At 43.7% G+C, this 23,248-nt stretch overlaps 1 protein-coding gene across 3 annotated transcripts in view; it reads right to left on the bottom strand.

Annotated features, from left to right (window-relative positions):
* Nucleotides 1-23,248, bottom strand: part of vta1 (vesicle (multivesicular body) trafficking 1) — a 60,653-nt gene that overhangs the window by 24,680 nt on the left and 12,725 nt on the right. For all 3 annotated transcript variants that reach the window (XM_006793456.3, XM_035908942.2, XM_006793457.3), the window contains exons 2-5: nt 22,627-22,721; nt 16,212-16,339; nt 11,739-11,814; nt 3,727-3,841 (exon numbers count right to left, since the gene is read on the bottom strand). In XM_006793456.3, the coding sequence (XP_006793519.1) occupies nt 3,727-3,841; nt 11,739-11,814; nt 16,212-16,339; nt 22,627-22,721 (414 nt within the window). The remainder of the gene's footprint in view (nt 1-3,726; nt 3,842-11,738; nt 11,815-16,211; nt 16,340-22,626; nt 22,722-23,248) is intronic.

The following is a 23,248-nucleotide window of genomic DNA, read 5'->3' as shown; positions in this document are numbered from 1 at the left end:
GACTTTAATGTTTGTGAAAGTCATGTTTCAACAACTTTCGCCATATAAATATATTTTTAACAACTCGGCACGGACGTTTTCTCCCTGTGCCCCACACCCACCCCCCAAAACCTCCACCCTTTAATTCCCTCCATCCATTCATTTCCTCTTGCTAAATACATCCTCCTTCCAGCCAGCAGAAAGCCGGAGCAGGGCTGCTGGAAGATCTGCCTCTAATGACCGCTTGCATACTGGTGTTCTGCTGTGTGTGTGTCCAACTACTCTCTAGAGATCAATTAACCTACTTACAGTGGATCGGTGGAGAGTCCAGTGCCTGCTGTCATGCGTGTCCAGCAGCACGGGGACACACAATTCTAACATCACCTGGGTTTCCAGGTAGACTCACAGGTGGAGTCTCCATGTTATGATAAAATAAGGTCCAGGATCATCTCCTGCTAGCGCCTCAGAGACAGCGGTAAAGGGCTAAGAAGCACGGTGTGATCAGGATCTGTGTAACACTGCTGTGAAACAGACCATGACTGTGCTGGTGGGCGAGTCTGCTTTAATAAACTAGTTTGACGATCGTATGGATTCTTTTGTTCAGTGAGTAAAACAGAGGGGCATTTATCGATTTATTTTGTAGGTTCGCTCCAAGAAGTGATTCTTTTAAGGTAAATAACAGCTATGAGATCATAACCTTTTGAGAAATCCTGGGAAATTGCACAATATATGGAGGGATTTGTGAAAAACATCGCATGAAATTTAACCAGCTGTTCCAGACGAGGCTTGTAATTGAAGGCTCTGATCTTTAAAGGTCAAGTCCGTAATAAAAAAAAAATGTAAACACGTTCCTTTGTTCTAACAACCTTATCACATGGGAAGCTTCCCCTCTGTTCCTTGCCCTGGGTGAAAAATTTCTGAACTATTGAGATGTGGAAATAATATCTCACAAAGTTACCATGACAACAGTGCAGTAAATAAACGATGCCTGGACAATATATGGGACCTTTGTTAATCACTACAGCTGACATTAACAGCAGGCTTTCACTCGGTTCGGCACACCGAACCCAAAGAATCCACGTCCGAGTGTTCCTAAAAGTCAAACGTTTGATTTCTACTTCATTTGTTTTAGTTTACCACCCAGGTGTGATCTGAAGCCGCGCAAAGGAAACACATGTGGCGATACAGACCGTTTATTCTTGGGGGAATCCCCCACAGCAAAAGAAACAGGTAGCAGCTAAATCAGTTTTTTATTAACCGTATTTTTTATTTGTGCACAAAAACTGCCACTGACCCCACCCACCTCTCATCAAAGATTAATTCAACTGCCAACAAATCACAGAAAAAAAAAATAGATTCTTCATGCTGCAGACAGTCACAAAGGTTTTAACCATTACGGTGAAGAGAGCGAGCACCCTGGAGTTCACTCTTTGGAGCCAGCAATGGCTGACATGTTCGTCACAGCAGGAGAAAGAGAAAAACAAACAAACCACAAATCATGTTGTGTTTGCAGGAGTATCAACAATAGTAATCAATCAAAAGTGATCCTATCAGAAAGGAATGCTTTCTGATGGAGAGACGGATGTGCTCACTTTCCAACACACACGCGGGCAGACACACACACACACACACACACACACACACACACAGAACTAAACATCTGAGCTGTCTGTGAGTCTGTGAGAAAGGACAGAAAGAAAACGCACACACACACACACACACACACGCGCGCACGCACACACACACACACACACACACACACACACACACACACACACACACACACACACACACACACACACACACACACACACTGCGTAATGGTGTTGAAATACTGATAAAATCCTAATGGAACAAAAAACCCCAAAACAAAACAAAAAATACAGTAACCCTGGAACACACACATACACCATCCATACATGCAGGGTGGATGATATCGCTATCATGATGTCATTACTGACACAGAGACCCCAACGCCGCAGGGAGAGGAGAAAAGCGTGAAAATCTGTGGCAGACATGGTCGGAAATACAAGAAAAAGTAAGTGTGTGTGTGTTACATGTGAGTGCAGATGAGCGCTCTTTGAGGTGATGTCACGGTCGAGCACGCCCGCGTGTATGTGGACTGAGCGGGCGTGGCCGAGCAGATGGTCATTTTTGTAGCGAGGAATTCGTCAACATCACTCCACTGACATGAAAACTACGCTTCGAGTTTCCCCTGCAGGGACAGGAGACGTGTGCAGGCCCGGAGGTGCTCATGTCAAAACACCCTCATGTTTTCTCCTGGGCCTTTTGATGCAATTTCTCGCAGTCTGAGTGCAATCTGAAAATGAGTCCAGATGGCGTGGTATAAAATCGACTTGTAGCTGAAGTCACCAGAGTTTAGGAATTATTAGCATAATCACATAATGCTCCCAAGAGATGTCGAGACGCCGAGCCACACAATCGCACTTTGCTTGTCCGATTCCTTCTGAAGGACCTGAACTCATCGATCACAAGCACATTTTCAAAGAGAAAGTATACCCCTCACATCACTAAAAAATCCATTAATTAATTACAATTAAGAATGTCTTTCACAGAGATTTCCTCAACTGAGCAAGTCTGCAACAATCAAGCATGTTTCTGAAGGTGAGAGAAACCATGAGGCAAGAACACCAAAAACTGTTACCATAAAATGTATCCTGGATCTGTGAGTGACCAATGCTGCCGTAGCATGTCTAATTTAACGTACGACGTACAGGAATACAAGGAAAAAGGAAATTTTGTACCAGCGAATGTGCGCATGTTGCCTTAAACATGGAGGAAGTCCGTTCACATGAGTAGGGGAAAGAAAAAAAGGAACAGCTCAAACCATTTGTATTCTGATGTTTAGATTTAACCCAGAGAGGCAGAGAATTACCACTTGCCGAAAGACAAATGCTGTAAGTTGCAGGATGGTCTGCAAATTGGACCACTTAAAAAGCCACTGGAGCAAAAACTATTATTTGGAGGTCGTAATCTATTGCAAATCCCATGTCAGCAGCTAAAGTGGCGAACATTAGAAAAAGGGTTTGTTTCCTTCCCTACATTTCTGCTTTTAAGAACAGGGTGAACTTTAAAGGCTGCTGTGGTCATTTTGTTGGTGGACTAATTCAATCAATCTCCCCGGGATCTCATGGCATTTTCCCCATGCTTTCTTTCTATTAAAGGTTACGTTTTATGGTGTAAGCCTGGCATCAGCAGCCAGAACGTTACAATGTGACAAAGGTCAGGGATCTGTGTTCAATATGAGGAAACCCGAGAGTAATAAAATAAATATCAGCTCATTCTCATGTATATACGAACACAAAGATCCGGCACAGCCTAGCGGCACACGCGCACTCAGGTGCATTTTCGCACACATTTTCTTAGTTTTCTTAGCCAGACTGTGCTAATTTGAATCATCGTCACACATAAGCACAACCTTACTGTGGATGTAAGAACAGACCACATGACTAATCTACTCTCCTCACTTCTTTAATCTCACAACGTCTCCAGTTTCACCGCATGACTTTCCTGCTACAGCCCCAGACCTGATAAGGCAAACAATGCAGAGCCAAGGCTTATACACGCACACACACACACGCACGCACACACACACGCCAACAAAAGGAATTTGGCCTCAGCATTCATTAAAGAGAACTCACACAAGAGAAGACTGTTTGGTAACGGGGAAAGAGGTGTGTGTGTGTGTCTGTGTGTGTGTGAGTGTTCCATATCAGTGTGTCCCACCTGCTTCCTCGTCCTCACCCATGCCGATGGGCCCGGGCTGAGGCGTCTCCCCATTCTTTAGACAGTTGTGGATGTAGGTGGCCTTCCAGCGGGCATACTTCCTGTGCTGGATGTTCTGGTGAAGGCAAGAATAAACACACATCAAGGAAGTTATAACTGACACAGGGAGATATTTTTTTGGGTAAAAGCTGTGGAAAAATATAACTGCCGGTTAGTGTAAGACATGCGATATGGTCAAAGTTCGAGGCTGTTGAAAGGTATGAATTTAGTCACTGTAAAGGACTTGGAAGTTCAAACTGAACTCTCATTGATTGAGGTTGTCAATCATTAGTTCCTAATGATGTCATAATCATTAGTTTCCAATTCTCCTTTAATTAGGTCTTCTTAAAAATAGAAATGTTTGTGGGTCCCAGGGTGCTCCGTTCAAAAGCACCCAATTTCACCAATCTAATTTTAACAAGTGGAACCATTTATTCTGCTGATGTTTACCACGGGTCCTAAATTCATTGTCATACACCAGCAATGCGGGATAGGGGCTCTCTTTGTTAAAAAAGTTTTGTAGCTGCAGTCATGATCTGGATGAGGAACTTTCCAGACTGGAAGTCACTGGAACATTGTGGACGTCACCGGATCTACCTGAGACAGCCAGACTGTGACCTGGGCACGCGACATATAAAAAGCAGAGCTAGAACTGCTATATTGGAAGTCCTAATCCAAGCGGCACTTGACAAACGTGTTATGTTTGGTCCCCAAACAAAGACAAGAAGGCAGAAATTGTTTGCTGCACCTGTCACATGCCAGCGTGCTCTGAGAGCGAGGCAAACTGTATAACTGCATGAAGTGTGAGCTTTGCTTAGCTTTATTAGTTTCTGGTCCCAGTACAGCTGTACAGGACTGGGTTTACACCGCCAACAAAAAGTAAGACTCATTCTTGTGAGGGCTCTGCTTTATCAAAGATTCTGTTCGTAACTCTTGGACAGACTTGGACTCGTGGACAGGCACAGTTGAGGAGTGGAGGGTGTTTACTCAGGATTTTATCTTTGCTTTTGCTGATGACGTGGTTCTCTTTGTCGGGTGCTGACCTCTACCTTGCACTGGGGTGGTTTGAAGGTGGGATTAACACAGTCAAAGCCACGATTCCTCAGCTAGAAAAGATGGAGTACCAACTCCGGGTCAGGGATGAGTGCCTTGGAGGAACCTTGGAGTCATTTTTGACCAGGATATGTCCTTCAACGCACATATTAAACAAATATGTAAGACTGCGTTCTTCCATTTGCGCAACATCTCTAAAATTAGAAATATCCTGTCTCAGAGTGACGCTGAAAAACTAGTTTATGCATTTATTACTTCCAGGCTGGACTACTGCAATTCATTATTATCAGGATGTCCAAAAAACTCACTGAAAAGCCTTCAGCTAATCCAAAATGCTGCAGCAAGAGTACTGACAGGGACTAGAAAGAGAGAGCATATTTCTCCTGTTTTGGCTTCCCTTCATTGGCTTCCTGTTAAATCCAGAATTGAATTCAAAATCCTGCTCCTCACATACAAGGTCTTAAATAATCAGGCCCCATCTTATCTTAATGACCTTGTAGTACCATATTACCCTATTAGAGCACTTCGCTCCCGCTCTGCAGGCCTACTTGTTGTTCCTAGAGTATTTAAAAGTAGAATGGGAGGGAGAGCCTTCAGTTTTCAGGCCCCTCTTCTGTGGAACCAGCTTCCAGTTTGGATTCGGGAGACAGACACTATCTCTACTTTTAAGATTAGGCTTAAAACTTTCCTTTTTGCTAAAGCATATAGTTAGGGCTGGACCAGGTGACCCTGAATCCCCCCTTAGTTATGCTGCAATAGATGTAGGCTGCCGGGGGATTCCCATGATGCATTGAGTTTTTCTTTTCCAGTCACCTTTCTCGCTCACTATGTATTAACAGACCTCTCTGCATTGAATCATATCTGTTATTAACCTCTGTCTCTCTTCCACAGCATGTCTTTTATCCTGTCTTCCTTCTCTCACCCCAACCGGTCGCAGCAGATGGCCCCGCCCCTCCCTGAGCCTGGTTCTGCCGGAGGTTTCTTCCTGTTAAAAGGGAGTTTTTCCTTCCCACTGTCGCCAAAGTGCTTGCTCATAGGGGGTCATATGATTGTTGGGTTTTTCTCTGTATCTATGAAGCGCCTTGAGGCGACTTTTGTTGTGATTTGGCGCTATATAAATAAAATTGAATTGAATTGAACTGAGTGTCTGTAGGTCTTGTCCATGAGTGAGGTGAATGGAGCTGAAAAGACTGACAGATCCTTCCTCTCACCAAGTGCTGGGATATTTATTCAGTGTGGCAGGGCGTGGCTTGCGGTGCCATGCAGGGAAGGCAGACGCACCTGAACGGCATCCGCAATCATGCCCCGCCGACTTAAATACGGTACTGAGTCCTGCAGGATGGTGGTTATTGTCAGTGTGTGTGTGGTTGGCAGCGAGAGAGAGAGAGCTGCAGCCAACAGTGTGTGAACATGCAACCATTAATAAAGAAATGCTGCAGAGCATGAAAATGCACCCGGGTCTGCAACTAGGCCAACCGTGGAAGGAGCTGACCCAAATGGTGGCTGAGATGGTGGCTACACAGCAGGCGCCGGCAGGAAGCATGAACATGCACTGGGGTCTGCTGTGGGTTTGTTACATTCAGGTCTCATTCTGTTGGCTATCCGATTTCCATCGGTACTCTAGAACATGGACCTAATGTGAATCAGGTTAGCTTTTAAAGCAGGGCCAGAGAAAGGAAGGTGTAATTTATTCTACTGATAAGTAGAGAAAACATACTAAAACTGAGTCTGAAATGAAAAAAGCATTACTGGTTTAATTTGGGCCAACTTTTAGGACCTGGATTTTAAATGGGAGGGTATAACTGCTGAAGGCCTGAAGACAAAGAAGCAGGTAAGTAGTTTTGAAGGGTATAAAAAGATGTAAGCTGTTCAATTTGAAGTTAAAGAAAATAAAAATACTTCAGTCCCAAGGTTCAAGGTTCAGGTACTGAATTTCCCGAAGGAACCTACCCAAGGGATGAATAAAGTTCCATCCATCCAACCCAGAAAAGAAAACATACATAAAGCTGTTAGAGGTATTTATCCAGTGGCTCAGTCCCCTATATGACTATAGAGTCAGAGTAACAAAGTTCTACCTGTGGGGTTAACAGGTACAAAGTTGGGCACTAAACCTCAATTATGCACTGGTTCGCACTCAGGTGTGAGTGATGTAAAATTTATGATCAGTGCGCATCTGCCTTTGCTTGGAGTTGCCCACAGAGAATTTACATTACAATTCATAAACTGCGTGTCACAGGTCCTCGGTGTCAGGCAGTGAATGATCACAATGTACTACAATGGAGGTGTGAGGAGACGCAGTAGAGTGTTAATGGGGGCACATTAGAGTGAATCAAGGCTGAATGATCTTTGAAATATTACAATAGGAGTGAAGCTGATAAGACCTGTGAGAATTTCCTGCTTATTCCAGTTAAGTGCCCAATTCACAGAAGCAGCTCAGAAACAACACGGAAAGCTGACGCCTATTTGTTTAGCCTTAGCATTACCATCGCAGATGGATGAGGCTCCGGTCATTTTAATCCCTGGAAAAACACCTCTGAGATATTAAAGCACGCAAAGCGAAAGACAGGAATGTAACCGCTATAAAAGTTTCAACAGAAAGGTCACACATTGTAAAACTCTCGGTTAAACAATAACTCATAGCAGAGGGAAGCAAATGCTCCCTCACGGGGCAATTTGTTGTCTTTGCATTCATTTAACACCTAAACAGGACTTTTGTAGAAGGCAAAAAGACTCAACAATATCATAAAGACAAAAAAACCTATCTGAGTTGGTCCTTTCAGGTTTTCTACAGTGGTCGGGTGCAGTATGTGCTGGGCGGGTCGGGTGCAGCCTACAGGAAGCTGGACCTATGTTTCCTCTTCGGACTGTGCCTGGCCAGGCCCCATAGACTACTTGGGCCTGGCCTCAGGCGCTCGACCTCGGGCATCCTCCCTGGGCCTGGCTCCGGGGCGTGGTCCAGTTAACCCCATCCCGGGCAGAGTTTGTTCCTGGGTGAGGGACCAGACAATTCGCCATGGATGACCCTACCATAGGGCAAAAGCCCCAGATAACATACCCCCTGGGATCCCAGGGACACACAAACTCCTCCACCACAATAACGTAGCAATTCACAGAGGGAACCACTGGACTTTAAATCTTCATTTGGACATTTGGTTGGTAAAACCTTAAACATTTCAAGATATGATGAGCCACAAATGCTTCAGTTCTGAATTACTTTCAACATATTTGGTGGAAACATCATTATCTTCATGCAGTCATGTGATAAGGTTTTGTGCACAACTGTGAAAACTTTTTCATGACTGTATAAAAAAAAAAAAAAAAAAAAATCCAGATCCTTTTATATTCTAGGTGATGATCCGATTTTCAAAGAGTGACTCAGGAACATGTAGTTTCCCCAGCTGCTGACTCTTTAGTGTGAAGTACCATGATTAGGGTCACAATGCTTTCAATTCCCGTAATTTGTTAATGTAAAATGCATTGGCTGACAATGTCCCCAGGCGGGCTCATGGCCTCATGGTGGAGAGACATAATTATAGTCAGAGGCAGATGGTCCACGCTGCCTTTGTTAGTAACAATGTAGTGCGGTGACAGCCGGAGTAGAAGAAGTACGCATATGAGCTTTCTGCTCGTGTAGATTTTTATGTCCAGTGAACGCTCTCAGCCAGGCACAGCAACGAGGAACTAACTGAAGAGGAAACAACTGGGTAATAATTCCAATTGATCAGGCGTAACAGCGACTCCTCGTGTAAAAGCAAAATTGTATCTGTTATATCAGGCCTGAACATAAAAACTCAACAGCTGCAGGAGGAAAGAGAAAACAATGATAAAGTTAAAGATCTGGCAGCTTGATGAAGTTAACATGAAATTACGCAGCCGTGTCTTCACATCTGAATATGGATGCACATCAAACTAAATGTACTGGAGGGCTGGACTGGGGCCAGATTGAGGATTAATGGTGTTCTTAATGAACAGAGTTAAAAGGGAACGATCTCCTCTAATGGTGTCATCTCTCTTCTCAACTTAAAGTTTGTGGCCACATTGACACATAGACAATACAATTCTAACCAGCTTCAAAATCTGCATTAGGTACGACAAACTTAATTCTTCAGTCTGAGCTCTCTGAGCTTTCTGTCATTTCTTTAAGTATCTTCAGGAAAAGATCTCCAGGATTCGTGAAGAGTACTTGAAGCTCTTGTTTTGAGGTTTTCTGCCTGTTTTTCCGTTTCAGATATCCAGGAAAGAATCTCCACCCTGTGTCACAAATGGCTGCAGACTCTCACTGTTGGACCTCCTCGTACATACTGACCATGATGTGGATCCATGTCTCCATCAGACCTGTTCATGTAGTTTTCATAACTCTGCCTTTTCTCCCCGTTTCCCTACATTAAGAACTGCTTCCTGACAGCCGTCCTATCACTGAGACCATTTCTGATGAGGCTTCAGTGAGCAGTGAATGATCAACTGAAGGTCCATATCATCTCTCTTCTCTTGTGTATGGTCTAGTTGGATCTTTCTTCTTTCTTAAGAACATAACTTTCAGATACTGTTTATTTGCTACAGGCAATTGTTTTGGTTATTAATTTCTTCTTTAGTCACCTAGTGTTCTAAAAACCACACCATGCTGAGATATGGCAAGGTTTCAGTCAATAGCTCTGTGGGAATCACCTTGTTGGTGTTAACTGTGTTATCCTAGGCAATTTTTATAGATTCACCTAAAAAAAATGAGAACAAATTATGAGTTTTTGTGAAACACAGGCTGCTCATAACAAAAAGCCAGAAGATTCCATGTCAAACTGGTTCCTGAGTTGTCTGTTTTGTGTGAACAGCACTGGTTCATCCCTTGAGTTGGCTTTTTATTCTTGGAAATAAAATTAAAATAAATAAATAAATAAAACAACTGATTATTGTTCAGAAACTCTGGAGAGCTGCTGCTCAAGACCACTTTACAGGACAAACTGGCTCCTTGGAAGCAAAAACATCAATAAATGACGGGTGGTACGTGCTGACAGACAGGACATCACCTGACATCTGAGTGCTTGCTTTGAAGAAATGTGTGACATTAAATGTGTGCCAGCCTCAGTTACAAAGGCTAGAGTCATTTTTAAAAAGTTTTTCTGAAAATACTGAACTGGATAGTCGTATTTTTCAAAGTCACTGACTCACTTGTCTGGTTCAGAGACTGTTACACGGCAGCTACAGATTCGGTTTCTCTCTCAGAAACAAGTCAGTGGGATGAATTCTGACACACATGGGAACACATTGAAGGCAATTACTAAGTATAAAGGTCCCTGACGGTAACAGTGTTACATAAGATGGTGGCAACACTGCTGAAAACCTCTTTCTGCTGCCTGAAACTCAGTCACCAGTGGGTCTCAGTGTGGGAACATGACAGCTCACCATACATGAACTAAGTGCCCCATCGTGTTTTAATGGTTTCTGGGTGATCTGGGAATCACACACACCAGGTGTTTACAGGAACAGAGCTAAGCAGGACTGTGTTCATACCTCACTTTCACAGTAAAGGTTCGTACGCGGTCACCTTTAAGCACCTTGTTGTTGTGATTTGGTGCTATACAAAGAAAATGTCTATGCAGGGTTTCCTAACGACAGGGTGAACTTTTATCAATAATGGTCGTGAAACATATTTGGGCACATACTTTGGCCATTTTTCAATCCATCTGGGAGAATCTCATTATCTGTTGTTAATTCACTGGGCCATAAGCCTACCCACTCTTATTTTGAAAGTTCAGTCACTGTCTGGGTGTCTGATCTCAAGAGGACCTCATCCCACAGCTGAACTCCAACATGATGGTCTGCAGTTCTCGATCATAACACCTCTATGCAGAGCTCAGCGCCCCTCAGAGGGACGAGCCTCAGGCTGACGGTGGAGATAACAGGCAGATGGCTGCAGAGACATCTACAGCTCCGTTATGTTTTCATCACAAACGCTGCACATAAGATGTTCAGAGCAGCGACACATTTGAGCAGAATTATTAATCACTTATTTTAGACAGTGTGGGACTCCTGCACCACACGTACTGTAATCTGAATCTGTGGGAAACGCTGCACTGTGTTTCACACCTTAAGGCACAAATAACTCCCAGCCACTGCTAATAACCACTAAACTTAAACCTTTGCTTCCAATGATGAGCCTTAATTTGCTCAGACTGTCTCCACTGCCTGCTCACTCTGATGTTTACACAGACTTTGTGGTTTGTTGTGTTGTGGCTGCACCTTCTCATCAAATGGAAATATTTAACGTGTTTGTGCATTTCTTCCCTGAAAATTCAGCACGGCACATTTGGGATCTTTGAAATTTTTTGGCTGCGAAATAAAATAAAGTTCTGTGTTTTAACAATGTCGGGCTGTGCAGCCAGTCTGTAAAGGTTCGCTAATAACTGCAGATTAGCGGGAGGATAAGAGCACAAATTCATACAAAGTCTGTTTATCTGCAGCACCCTGAATACATCGCAACAGCTGAGTCAACGCTAGGCCTCACAGCAGTTCTGTTATGAGTGCAGATCACTGATGGACTTGTTAGCCAACATACAAAAAACAACAACAATGAAATATCAGAAGGAAGGGATTGGTGAATGACCTGAAGTCTTCTTTAATGACATTCCCACAGTGCAGTGACCTGATCGATGTCACGACTGTGTCACTTTCTCGTATCTGAGTCGAAAGAAGCAGATGCATGACTGCTGTCGGGATCTGGCTGCACAGACAGGCCTCGGCAGCAGGATGAATGTTCTGTTTGTTTTGGTCTCTTTGGGGATTATTGGATCATTTATAAATGATTAAATAAAGTCAGCATCATCCCTCAGCCAGTTAACTGATAAATGAGCTTCCTATTGGGGTTGGTCATCATTATAACTCTGCAAAGATCAAACCTGGGACTCCCAGCAGGGTCTTTATCTTACCTCCTCTGACAGCTCCCCAAAAACAGATAAGACATCCAGCAGCAGACTTGAAGTGTAGAACGACTTGATCATGTTCCTGGAGGAAGGAAAGAGGCAGAGGAGGGGGACAGACGGCAGGAATCATGGGATATATGAAGGAGGAAAGGTTGGAAGAAAAGGGGGTTGAAAAAAATGGGCAGAACAGAAGTGAATGAATAAGATGGAAGAACGTCCATTAGTCTCTTACTGTTCCATCACTGAGCGATAAACAAGTCTGTTAAATATCCTTCACAAAGGATTCGTAGTTTCTACTGTCACACATCCATAAACTGCACTGATCCACTGTTCAGGAGTAGGATATAAGCAACAACAACAACAAAAAAAAATCACAGAGCTCATGGCTCTCATGGTAAATGGCTCAGGTAAATGGCCTGCATTTGTATAGCGCTTTTCTACGAATCTAGTCCCTAAGGACCCCAAAGCACTTCACACTACATTCAGTCATTCACCCATTCACACGCCCATTCACACACTGGCGATGGCAAGCTACATTGTAGCCTCTTTGAATCTTTCGGTTTGAAGCCAAAGAAATCCCAAATTGGTGACTTTGTATTTTTTTGGGCAACTAGCTCCATGTTTGGACTTCTGTGTTCTAAACGCACAAATCAGTCTGTGCATGATTACATTGCTCCGCCCATCAAAAAGTCACTGTATAAACTCACTCGAGCTTTAAAAGTGTCTTACAATCACATGAACTCAGATATGTTACTGTTCGTATAAAACGGCGTAATATATGTTGGCTTAGAGTTATTACAGTTGGATCATTGTTTTAAAAAAGAAAGCACCTTTAAAACTTTGGCTGGTGCAGGTCGAGAGCCAAACATTTGTGTTTTGAGGACTGCAGATTATCTTTCAGTTATCAGCATTTTTGTTTCCATTACTGTCCCACCCACATGAGCTGGGGCAGGGCCTTAAAAATGCCACTTAGGCTGGAGGGGATGGATCTTCTATTTCTGTATAACAGCGTTACTCATTTTACCTCTAACGTCACTGTAAACCTTTACTAAGCTTTTATTGTTGTTTATTAAACTAACATATACATTATTACTAGTTAATTATTTGCTTAGTATTGTTTACTTTTTGTTTACTTCTTTATCTGTTATCTGACTCTTGGTAAAAGATTTTAAACAGCATGTGCTTGCGTTAGATGTTGAGGCTGGCCGGGCTCTCTGGTTTGAAGAGTAGATACGTTTGGTAACCACAGCAACCCATCATCACACACGCACGCACGCACGCACGCACACAGGTAAGGACAAAGAATAGGCTCCTTGTAGTGCAGAGTGGGAAGTTTCCAAGAAACATTCGGCTGTGTGACTCAAAATGAAGACATGTAAACACGTACGCATTTACACCTCTATATACATGTCTGCATGTATATCCGTGTGACCGTGTGCACGTGTGTTTGTGTGCGTGTGTGTGTTCAGGAGTGACTTAACACACGGCTGAGGCTCCTGTTGGCAGCAGACCGCTGCTGCTTGTAAAACCGCAGGCGGGTTTGCTGACCAGCAGCAGAACAGAAGCTTGAGTCAGTCCTGCTTCATATACCTGCTGGAAACAGCTTTTGGGCTGTGTTTACACCACAAACAAATCCAGAGACACGTCGCCTGCATCCATTCATCCTGCATGAGCTGCTGCAGGATGACTGACAGAAAGGGAAACCGACTCTGCGCGTTTCTCCCGGGTCAAAGGTCAAAGCGCAGACTCTCCAGAGTTCACAGAGGAGACGTCATGCAAGTTTCTGTCTTTTTAGCAGATCTGAATGCTACTGATATGCTATTGAATTGACATTATGCTATTGAATTGAATTGAATTAAACCCCCTTTTAACAGGAAGAAACCTCAGGCAGAACCGGGCTCGGGGAGGTAATAAAGTGTGCAGTGATAAAGTTGCAAACTTGCGGGATGTTGGAACAGGTGTTTTCCTTAAGGATGAGCAGATTTAATTAATTTAATGAAATAATAAGTCCTTTGGATTCTGCTGTGGTGATGATGTCACTGTATTACTGATGACTATCTTTCTATCGGCTTCAAATTCTTTTAAAACTTTATTAATACAGCAGATCTTAAACAATGCTGCTGACCAAAGCTTCTCCTCGGACATGCTTAGACTGCTGCATTGTCTACAGCAGCTGTGTTCATGCTGAGACTTCATCAACCTGTTCATCCATGCTTCCTATTGGTCAGAAGCATGGATGGACCAGCGCCGCACCTTTCATGTGAACGTGTGAGGGAAACTCCAGGTGAACTCACAACCAGATAACTAGCTCAGCCCAATAGCTGCTGTTGGGTACCTGAATCCAGGTAATGGGAGGATAAGCGGGTATCTGACGTCACTTTGTCATGCAGGCATGGTGGATTTCTTTGTTACAGCAGTTGCACAGAGTTGCAGGTGCTTCTGTTTTGTTGTTCTTTGTCTCATTCCTAGGAAATGGTGTGTCTGAGTCAGACACAGGGTCCAACTTTTTAAAGACAAAGCAAAGAAAACAAAGATTGAACTCCTGACTGAAATATTTGGCCAGCCTCACTTAATGTATCATTAGAAACGCAGATAAGACAAACAAAGAACGCATTGAAATCATGTGGAGAACGTATAAACACTTCTGATTATTTCCAAGGTGTTTCCTGTTGGGCAGTCTCATTCCAGGTGATAAACAGGGGGAAGGGGAAATTACAAAGGAAAAAAGTAAGAAACACACATTTTCCAGAAAAATCCCCCAAATCAAATGTTCCAATAACCTGGTGTCATGTTATTCTTCCCCGTTAAATAGCATTTAACACAACCAGAGTCACTAACAGAAGAGTAATGATTACAAACTAATGTTTTTGGTTTTAATCCATCTTCATTGGTTCAATTAGCTCCAAAGGTTAAAGCTGTGATGGGTGTAAACACTGTGATTAGCAGCAGAAACATCTCTGCTAAAACACTCTCAGCTGAACGCTGAATGAAGATCAACAGGCTGAGGTGGTTCCCTGACCTAAATAGGCAGCATATTTCCACACGATGCCTGAGTTACTGCTTCCATGGAAGGAGATGTGACCTGCTTTCCACCAAACGGTCTGGAACTGGATGTACGGACACAGAAGTCCCCCGAGACCAAGACCGTCCCCAACAGGGCCGTCGACCATCTGATGGTGATGGCAGAAACTGAGCGTGGACACGCAGCAAGGAGCAGCATTCCTGAATATTCCTGAACATTCCGGAAAATTTCCCACTGTGACACTGTGAGGCGGAAAGGGAGGCGGCTGTGCTTATTTTCTGCCATGAATTCTGCTCCATTCGTGTAAGTTCATATTAAAAACACGGGCAGAGTTTCAAATAATGAGCTCAGTGTGCAGATGTGAGGAATTCAGCCTGCTCTAAACTCTCTGCTTCACCCAGGCCTTTCTACTCTTGGCTCTCGCTGACATCACTGAGTGGGGATAGCCCTGATACGGCCCCCTCATGCACGAGTGTGGGAGGAGCCTAATATTGTGTTTCAGAGTGAGGAAAGACTGAGGAGCTGCAGTATGAAAGACGTAAAGTGTTTCCAATATGTCTTCTGTCAGAGGAAAAACATCAAGACTCAAAGAAACTAATAAAAAAAAGAAAAAATATCCAGTGAAATCCTCTAACAAACCCTTCCAGTGACCCGGTTAGATACTGACCTCCCTCGTGAATGATCAGATTAGAGAGGAAGGTCATAATTAAACCATGTGTGAATAAAACATCAGACCGTCACTAATCAATTTATTAATAATTACAAACTTTCATTCTTGGATGGGCAAGTAAAACCTCTTGGTTCAAAGCAAGGATGAGCTGCACTGTGGCCCAGTATGAGAATAAGAAGAATTATTTTGAACACTGAATCATGCAAAGCTGGTCTTATAGAGCCCACAGTATGAGTTACGGGTCTAACTGGAATCTGAATATTACCTTTATCTGAGAAACTGAGTTTCTTTTGACAGAAGCTGTGCTCACATTTTCAAAGTCACAGATCATATTTTTGTGGTCCACAGAACACCAGTGCACCAGGTAGTCTGTGCATCCCGCTTATTCACTGAGGTTTGAGATATTTTTTTGAGCAGAGAAACAGCAGGACTGTGTGGTTTTGCGGGCTGGGAGCTGCTCTGTGGTTCTTCCTGCAAGACGACTCCTTCCATGAAGTACTTGTACTCGTGAATACAAATCTCACATCAAGTCCTTTGTAATGGCAATCTAATGTTTAGACTCCATCATGAACTGAAGGTTTAAATACCTCAAAGTTTCTAATTGGACTAATCAGAGCATCATTCAATGATTAAATCATTACACTGACAAACCAGTTACACAGGGCCATTACACTCTTCTGGGATGTTATGATTATAGGCCAAAGTCAACTTCAAAGTCCTGCTAGTAAGTGCACACAAACCTACACACACACACACACACACACTTAAGGAGCGGCTCAGTTCTCACTTGTGGAATCGTCCTGCTCTGTCCTCGTTGTCAGCGTAGAGGAATAATTTTAAGGCATAGTTTTCGATGTGGGCGTTCCCAACCACCTCCTGACTGATGGACTCGTTATCATTCAGCTCCTTCTTCATCTGCAGGAGAAACAAAAACAAAAACGCATGAACGGAACCGTGTAAGCTCTGCAGAGAAAAGCAATAAATCTGCTTTAGTGTCAAACTTTGGTTGTGAAAGGTGTAATATGTTTTAGCCACGTTACTGAAACTGATCAACAGATCAGAAATATAGAAGAACATCTGCACACGCTCACGTTTGCAAACGGATAGACCTGCAGAGCTTTTAGACCAGGTACTGTTTTAACTGCTGAATCAGGTGACACACACTCAATGCATTCACTGTACGAAGACCAACACTTACGCACCAGTGCCCACAAATTCCCACAAAGCCATCATTAAAACAGGGCCTCTCTTTTACCAGCTAAACCCTTTTTCTGGAGTATTCCATCTACTGGATGTAATTATCCTAGTATCTGCTATATTTACAGTTTTTAAAACTTAGTAGGACCTGCAGATGATCCTTTAAACATCCAGCGGAGGCCGGAGAAACTAACCCTGATCCCTGGATGTGTCGCTTTTGGTTTGGTGCACAGAAAAACACTTCTGACTTCTTAGCTCAAATGTTTTAACTCAGGCAAACACATCCTCGCCTCAGCGGGTGCCATCTAGCATGATGCTTGATTAGTCTCGCTCGCTCTGCTTCGCTTTGACTAGGTTTGCTCCACCTGTAATTGCTCCTCTATATGAAATGCTTAGCTCTGTCCATTACAGCGTCCAGCAGGCTTCGGGTTTCTTGTAAAAGCACTAAAGCAAACACACGGGTTGCTTCCAGCAGGTGGACCCTGGCCGGGCTGAATAGATACTCTGTTCGCTGACTGTGAGTCGTAGCGGAGGAATGTAAAAGCACTAAGCTGAGCGTAGGACAGCAGAGGACAACTGGCCTGGGAATACAAGAATGTGGGATGAAAGGAAAGTCGCTAAACTCAGCCACGACTCCCAGGCTCGCTCGCCCCGGGTAGGTTTCCGTTTGACAGGCGACCAAACTTAAAGTGAAGCAGAAGAATTAGTGCCACTTTTTAAATGTAAACCTGGACCAGGTTAGAGCGAAGCAAGCCTTTGATACGAGACCATGACGCCTTACTGACTCTGGGAGCAGCGAGTGTGACGCACGGAGGTGCAAACCAAGTCCAGACCAACAAACCGGGTCCGCTTCCCACAGAAATCTACACATGCACAGCAGTGTGCATGAGCGACGGGACGCCCAGCCGCGCTTTCATGAGCTCTGTTAATAAATGAAGACCATAAATATGTGTGTGACAATGAATCACAGAGACTCCAGCTCCAACACCTCTGACTGCAGCTGATGCTTTATGCTCAAGTCTGCAGCCTCGGCCCACCTCTTCCTTTCCGCTGTCGCTGTCGCCAAAGTGCTTGCTCATAAGGTCATAGTACGATTGTTGGGTTTTTCTCTGTATGTATTATTGTAGGGTCTACCTTACAATATAAAGCACCTTGAGGCAACTGTTGTTTTGATTTGGCGCTGCATAAATTAAATTAAATTGAACTGAGTTCAATTCAAATCTAAATTCTAGCTGCAGTCATTTGAATTTTCCTCCATCATCCGCTGAGCAGTGTTCATGTGTCTGAGCTTCAAGTCAGTGTCTCTAAGCTCAGAAAGCTTTGAGTGTCTGAGATCAATACATGTTTCCTTGACGTTAGTGAGGTCTTAACCGTTTTTGAACCATGAACCTGGTGGTCAGTGTACAAGCACACTTTACTGTAACTCTGTTAATGTTTGTGTTAGAGACGAAAATCAAACGGTTTTGGAAAAAAGAGTACCCGTGCTCTGCAGTGATAGTTGGTGTACCATAATAGCACCAAGTACTCACAGAGTGGCATGAAAAATGAGCTCCGCCGGGATTTTACCGTAACTCCTCGACCGCTCAGGGCTCAAGAGGAAATTCAAACAGCTGGACACATGTATCCATCTCATTCTCTTGTTGGGTCTAATCGTGGTTTGGGTCTACATTTCTGAAAACCTTCAGTTCAGTCCATGATGTGGTTCTGATAAAGTCCATCTTTGTTCAGATGCGCGTAATTCCCACAGTCACAGGTGATCAGAACCACCACAGACTCATCGAACAGACTCCAAGAAATCTGAGTCTTTGTACAGTATATTTGATAAGGCTGCACAATTTATTGAATTATAACCTCGATCATTTTGGCTTCTCACCCTTAAATGAACATGACTGAGCAACAATAACAATGTGTTCTCTGCCAATAAAATGCAAAGTAGAAGCAAATCGAGCAGCTTGTTTATCTGCTTTACTTACAGAGCCAGAATTAGCCGCATTACTCATTCGCTCACTCCGTTCGTAAAGCGGCTGAGCTGATTTTAAACTGCTGTGTGTCCTGCATCAGTTTTACCTGATAAACTCTGCAGGTAAAACAGATTGATTAAGTCACAGCAGAAGGACCACCTGTTTGACCACCCTGATCTCCCCGCTGTGAGAGACCACGGTGCTCATCCTCAGTGGCTGCTGCAGGAGACAAAGATCTAAATTTAGCAGCATCTACCATGACTGGCATCTCTGAGGTTTCCCATCCTGCATCACATGAAACTGATTTTCAAACAAGTGACTTTCCACCGTCCCAGTGAAAGGCTTGAGCTGGCAATGACAGTGGAAAATAAAAGTCCAGCATGCCTAGTACGTATGAGTCAGGTCAGCGGGGAAATGGGGGGGGGGGGTGTTGCTGCTGTGGTTTAAATCCTGACTCTGCAGAATGAGTCACAGCAATGAGCAACAGTTCATTAAGGAGTGGAAACCTCGGGGTGTCCCCGTGTTTCACAGACCTCCATCTGGACAATAGCAGCGCTTCCACATGATTAATCGTGTTTTGTGCTGGTGTGATGCGCTGTGATCACAGTCTGACTGCAGCTGAAGTTTACTGAGCAAAACCAAATCAGAATAAGACGGAGCCTGAATCAGGTCCGTGTTTGAACCACTCCTGCTGCCTGCTATCAGCCTGGGAAACAGTTTTGCAACAGGTTCACAACATGACACCAGTTCTCTCTGTAAAACCTGAAACCTGCTCTGAAAGCTGGCATAGGCCCTGATCACGGCCTTATTTGTGGCCATCCTCACCTGCAGTCTTCTCCTAAACTCTTGCTGCTCCTCAGAAAAAAAAGGAAATTCAAGTTTTCTTTTCTTTACCAGATGTTGCATCAGCTTTCCCTCTCGGACTCTTCTTGCTCCTGCAGTGATGTTTCATGGAGACGTCTCAAGCAACCGACCTGCTTGCGACCCCAAGCCAGCAATAGGCGTCAGAAAGACGTTGCACTATTTTCTGAGAGTAGTGCAATGCAATGTATGGCTATATTTTCCATAGCAATATATATCATAATCAAATAATTTATTACAGATTATCAAGAGCCCACTCATACACACATGTACAGAACTCAAATCAGCAGGTGTGTGTCGTGTCGGGAAAGCGACGCGTATGTGTGACGGAGATCCCTGGAGCTTCTGTAAAATCTGGCTGCATCTGATTCCTTTAACTGTTCAGACCCACACCTAATTTGCCACGTAGCAAGTTAAACTTTAAACAGTAAACGTTGGATGTAACCGTAGAAGTAGAAACATGCGCGATGAGGGTGGGAAACTACAGGATCAAAATGACATGGACAGTAAAACTGAAGCTGACGGATGTGTTTTAGAGCTTCATCACCTCTCCGTTGGTTCTTCTCAGTCTCGGTAAATTCACTTGGCCCCCCCGCTGGGACACTCTCAGCCCGGTCACCTGCTCCCTCCCTTCCTCCCTTCATCATAACAATTCCACAAAATCTAATTAGCCTGTTCCTGTTAGCAGACAGGAGAGCAGCCTGCATTACGTAAATGTGACTCACGGAGAAGCACAAGATGTTCTCGTAAGAACAAACAGACGCAAACCAACGTGTCTTATTCCAAAATTAAGTCTATTAAGACTTGTGGCACAAAAAGAGTCCCTAATGGTAAAGATTATTTACCATAATAATAATAATACCATTTCACATTAAATGGTGAAAAGAGATAAAACCCAAAGAGTCTTCACCTGATGGAACAGGATAACTTTACATCGACCTCAGCAGGAAAATGTCAGCACTGGTCAGCTGTGAGTGGGGGTTAAGATAACCCACGACTTACATCATCAGGCCTTTGCTCTCATGTGAATGACTGAATGTAAAATCTCTGATCAGAGGTTCAGGCTGAATGGTATGTGAAACAAAACCTTGTTATTGTTATATTTATATATCGTTCGTTTTCAATATAAATCTCAATATAAATCAAAGGTTGTTGATTACCTTGTTGTGGTTGGCTTACACTCCACGGCAGTGAGGCTCAGGACTGTCTTAGTGAGGCATCTGTAAATATGTGCAACTTGACCACATATCCAGAGTGACAGTGAGGTGTGGCACAGCTGTCCAGCTGTCGCTCTGGCCCGCGAGCCGCTAATGAGGGTCAGTAACTTAAATGACGCTTAAATGCGACATTCTCCTGTCCTTGTACACACTTCAGGTTCAGAGCGCAGTGGCAGGAAATGGGGAAAACATTGTCTGGGTTATCACTGGGTTTACGTCTTATTGTGCACAACATGACATTCATTTTAGAAACCATGTACCCGTCAAAAAGAAGGCTAAAGCGGCGCATATTTCAGGATGGTTTCCTTAGATCCATACTTCACTCACTACATCTGCTTTTGAGAAAAATACAGCAACAGCTAAAATGCCAAGTTCAAGGAAAAGTTCAAGGACTTTAGATACCAGTGTGTGACATCGCATTATCTGCAGCCATCTTTTATGTACAGTCTATGGCTTAAACCCTGAAACCACCTTTAAAACAATACAGGCTCAGAAATAACAGGCTCAGGCTCGTTGCGTGAAATGGCACAGAACTTACTAATGAAAGTGTTCGTAGTTCATACATATATGGACAAATTGAAGGAAAACTTGAAGTATTATGACATTACCTGGCCTGCGAAGTATGTCTGCTAACAGACCTTTTGAAGGCTTTACTGCATTACTTATGATATCTTGCTGCCCAGCAGTGCATGTGACCTGTAGGGGGCACTCTGGGGTCACTGGGACCCCAGCAGTATTTTAACCTCTCCGAGGAGAGAAACCTCAAACCTCTGAGAGGACCTTATGCAGTGAGCGCAGCCTCTGATAACCAACAGGTAAATGTCAAGCCTTTTAGAGGGCTGCGTTGTGTGTGTGTGTGTGTGTGTGTGTGTGTATTCATATCTTTGTGGGGACCAAAGATTTAAAGTTTACTATACTTCTGGGGACCAAAATCCTGGTTTGAAGGCATTTTTGAGACTCATAACGTGGTTATGACATAACGTCATAACGTTTAGTGTCAGGGTTACAGTTAGGTTATGGTTATGTTAGGTTTAGGATGAGGGTTAGGTTTACGCATTCTTTTTTCATGGTTAGGGTACGGGGCTGGGAAAACATTATGTCAATTAGATGTCCCCACAACATAGTAATACCTGACGTGTGTGTGTTTTCTAAGAAAAGAGCCATTCAGCCGTGTGCTGCTGAGGTAGAGGCGGTGTACAGGCAGCGGTGCAGCTAGCGTCACAGCGCTCCGTCTGGCGCTCGGAGCAGGAGTAACGAGGCTGTCGGCTGGACCGTACAGCTCAGCAGGAGGTCATTGATCATCATGTGATACGTTACTTAAAATCTGATGTATATGAAATCCAACAAGATTCTTATCAACCCTCGAGACACTTCTATTCATATCTCTTATTAATTTACTAAACCTAAGCTGTGCAGCAGGGGCAGACAAAAGCCCCTCAGACGTCCTCTATGAGCCTCGGTTTCTTACAGATAAATAAAAATAACGAGCTAATTTAATCTGGCAGATTTTCTCGATGCAAAGCTTACACTTCAGTATAAAATAAATAAATAAATAATCCCAATGAAAGTATGAGCTGCAGCCTGCATGGCCTCGAGGCCTGCACAGAAACCAGGGACCCCCAAGCCCATCTGTCCTCTCCACAGAGGGAGAGGGAGTCCAGAAAAATCAAGAGCATGTTTATGAAACAAATGCAATGACCATCTCATCTGCGTGTTTTTGTTCTCTTAATCACTTGAAGTCAAAAGCAGAAATGAAAATCAGACCCAGCGAACAGACCCAAATTAATCTTTCTCATTTAGACGCAGTCAGCAAGCTCCTGAAATACTGAAGTTCATGGTTCGAGATGATTAAGCTAATGCGCTTCATTTACTCATTATTCAACGTGACACAATCCGCAAGAGAGAACTAAACAGGAAAAAGGGTCCGCACTGAAGGAGGATCAGGACTAAAGTGAATCCGACTCACCGTCTCCAGCTGGTCCATGAGTTTGACCAGGAACTTTCGGCACTCGGGTGTTTTGCTGTCCAGCTTCATGCCCGTCTGCATGGCGTAGAGTCGACCTGCGGGAGAGCACGGGGAGGAGATCAAAAAATTAAACAAGTCTGTTCTTCCACAGCTTCGCTCACACAAGACTCGACAGAGAGTCCACCTCATTAAAGTTTCACACAAGAGCTGCTGAAGATGTTTTCTTCTCTTCCAGGAGATTTCCACCTGAGACGAAGCAGGCCTGTGTGGACACACTCATGATCCCTCACCTGTCAATTATTTCTATTCTTCTCTAACATGATGTAACCTCACACCTGAGCAGCAGCACCGGGCCTGCAGGGATGACCTCCAGAAAAACTCTTAGAGAACTTGGACTGGAATTATTTTCCAGAAATTATAAAGCTAGTCAGAAAAAAGCTGCTGGTATGATAAAGTGTTTTCATATTACTGTAACGGAGGTCAGGGAGGGCTCGTGTTTCTGTGATGTACCTGCAGCTCTTTACTCAGTGTTCAAAAACTGTTATATGAATATTACAGATATGCATTTACTGAATGTATCTGCTGGTATAGGGACATTAAATCCAATGTTATTTGAGCCAGA

The sequence above is a fragment of the Neolamprologus brichardi genome, chromosome 15, assembly GCF_056152115.1.
Source record: "Neolamprologus brichardi isolate AB-2024 chromosome 15, ASM5615211v1, whole genome shotgun sequence".
NCBI lineage: Eukaryota > Metazoa > Chordata > Actinopteri > Cichliformes > Cichlidae > Neolamprologus > Neolamprologus brichardi.
This window is presented reverse-complemented; position numbering and strand designations above follow the sequence as displayed.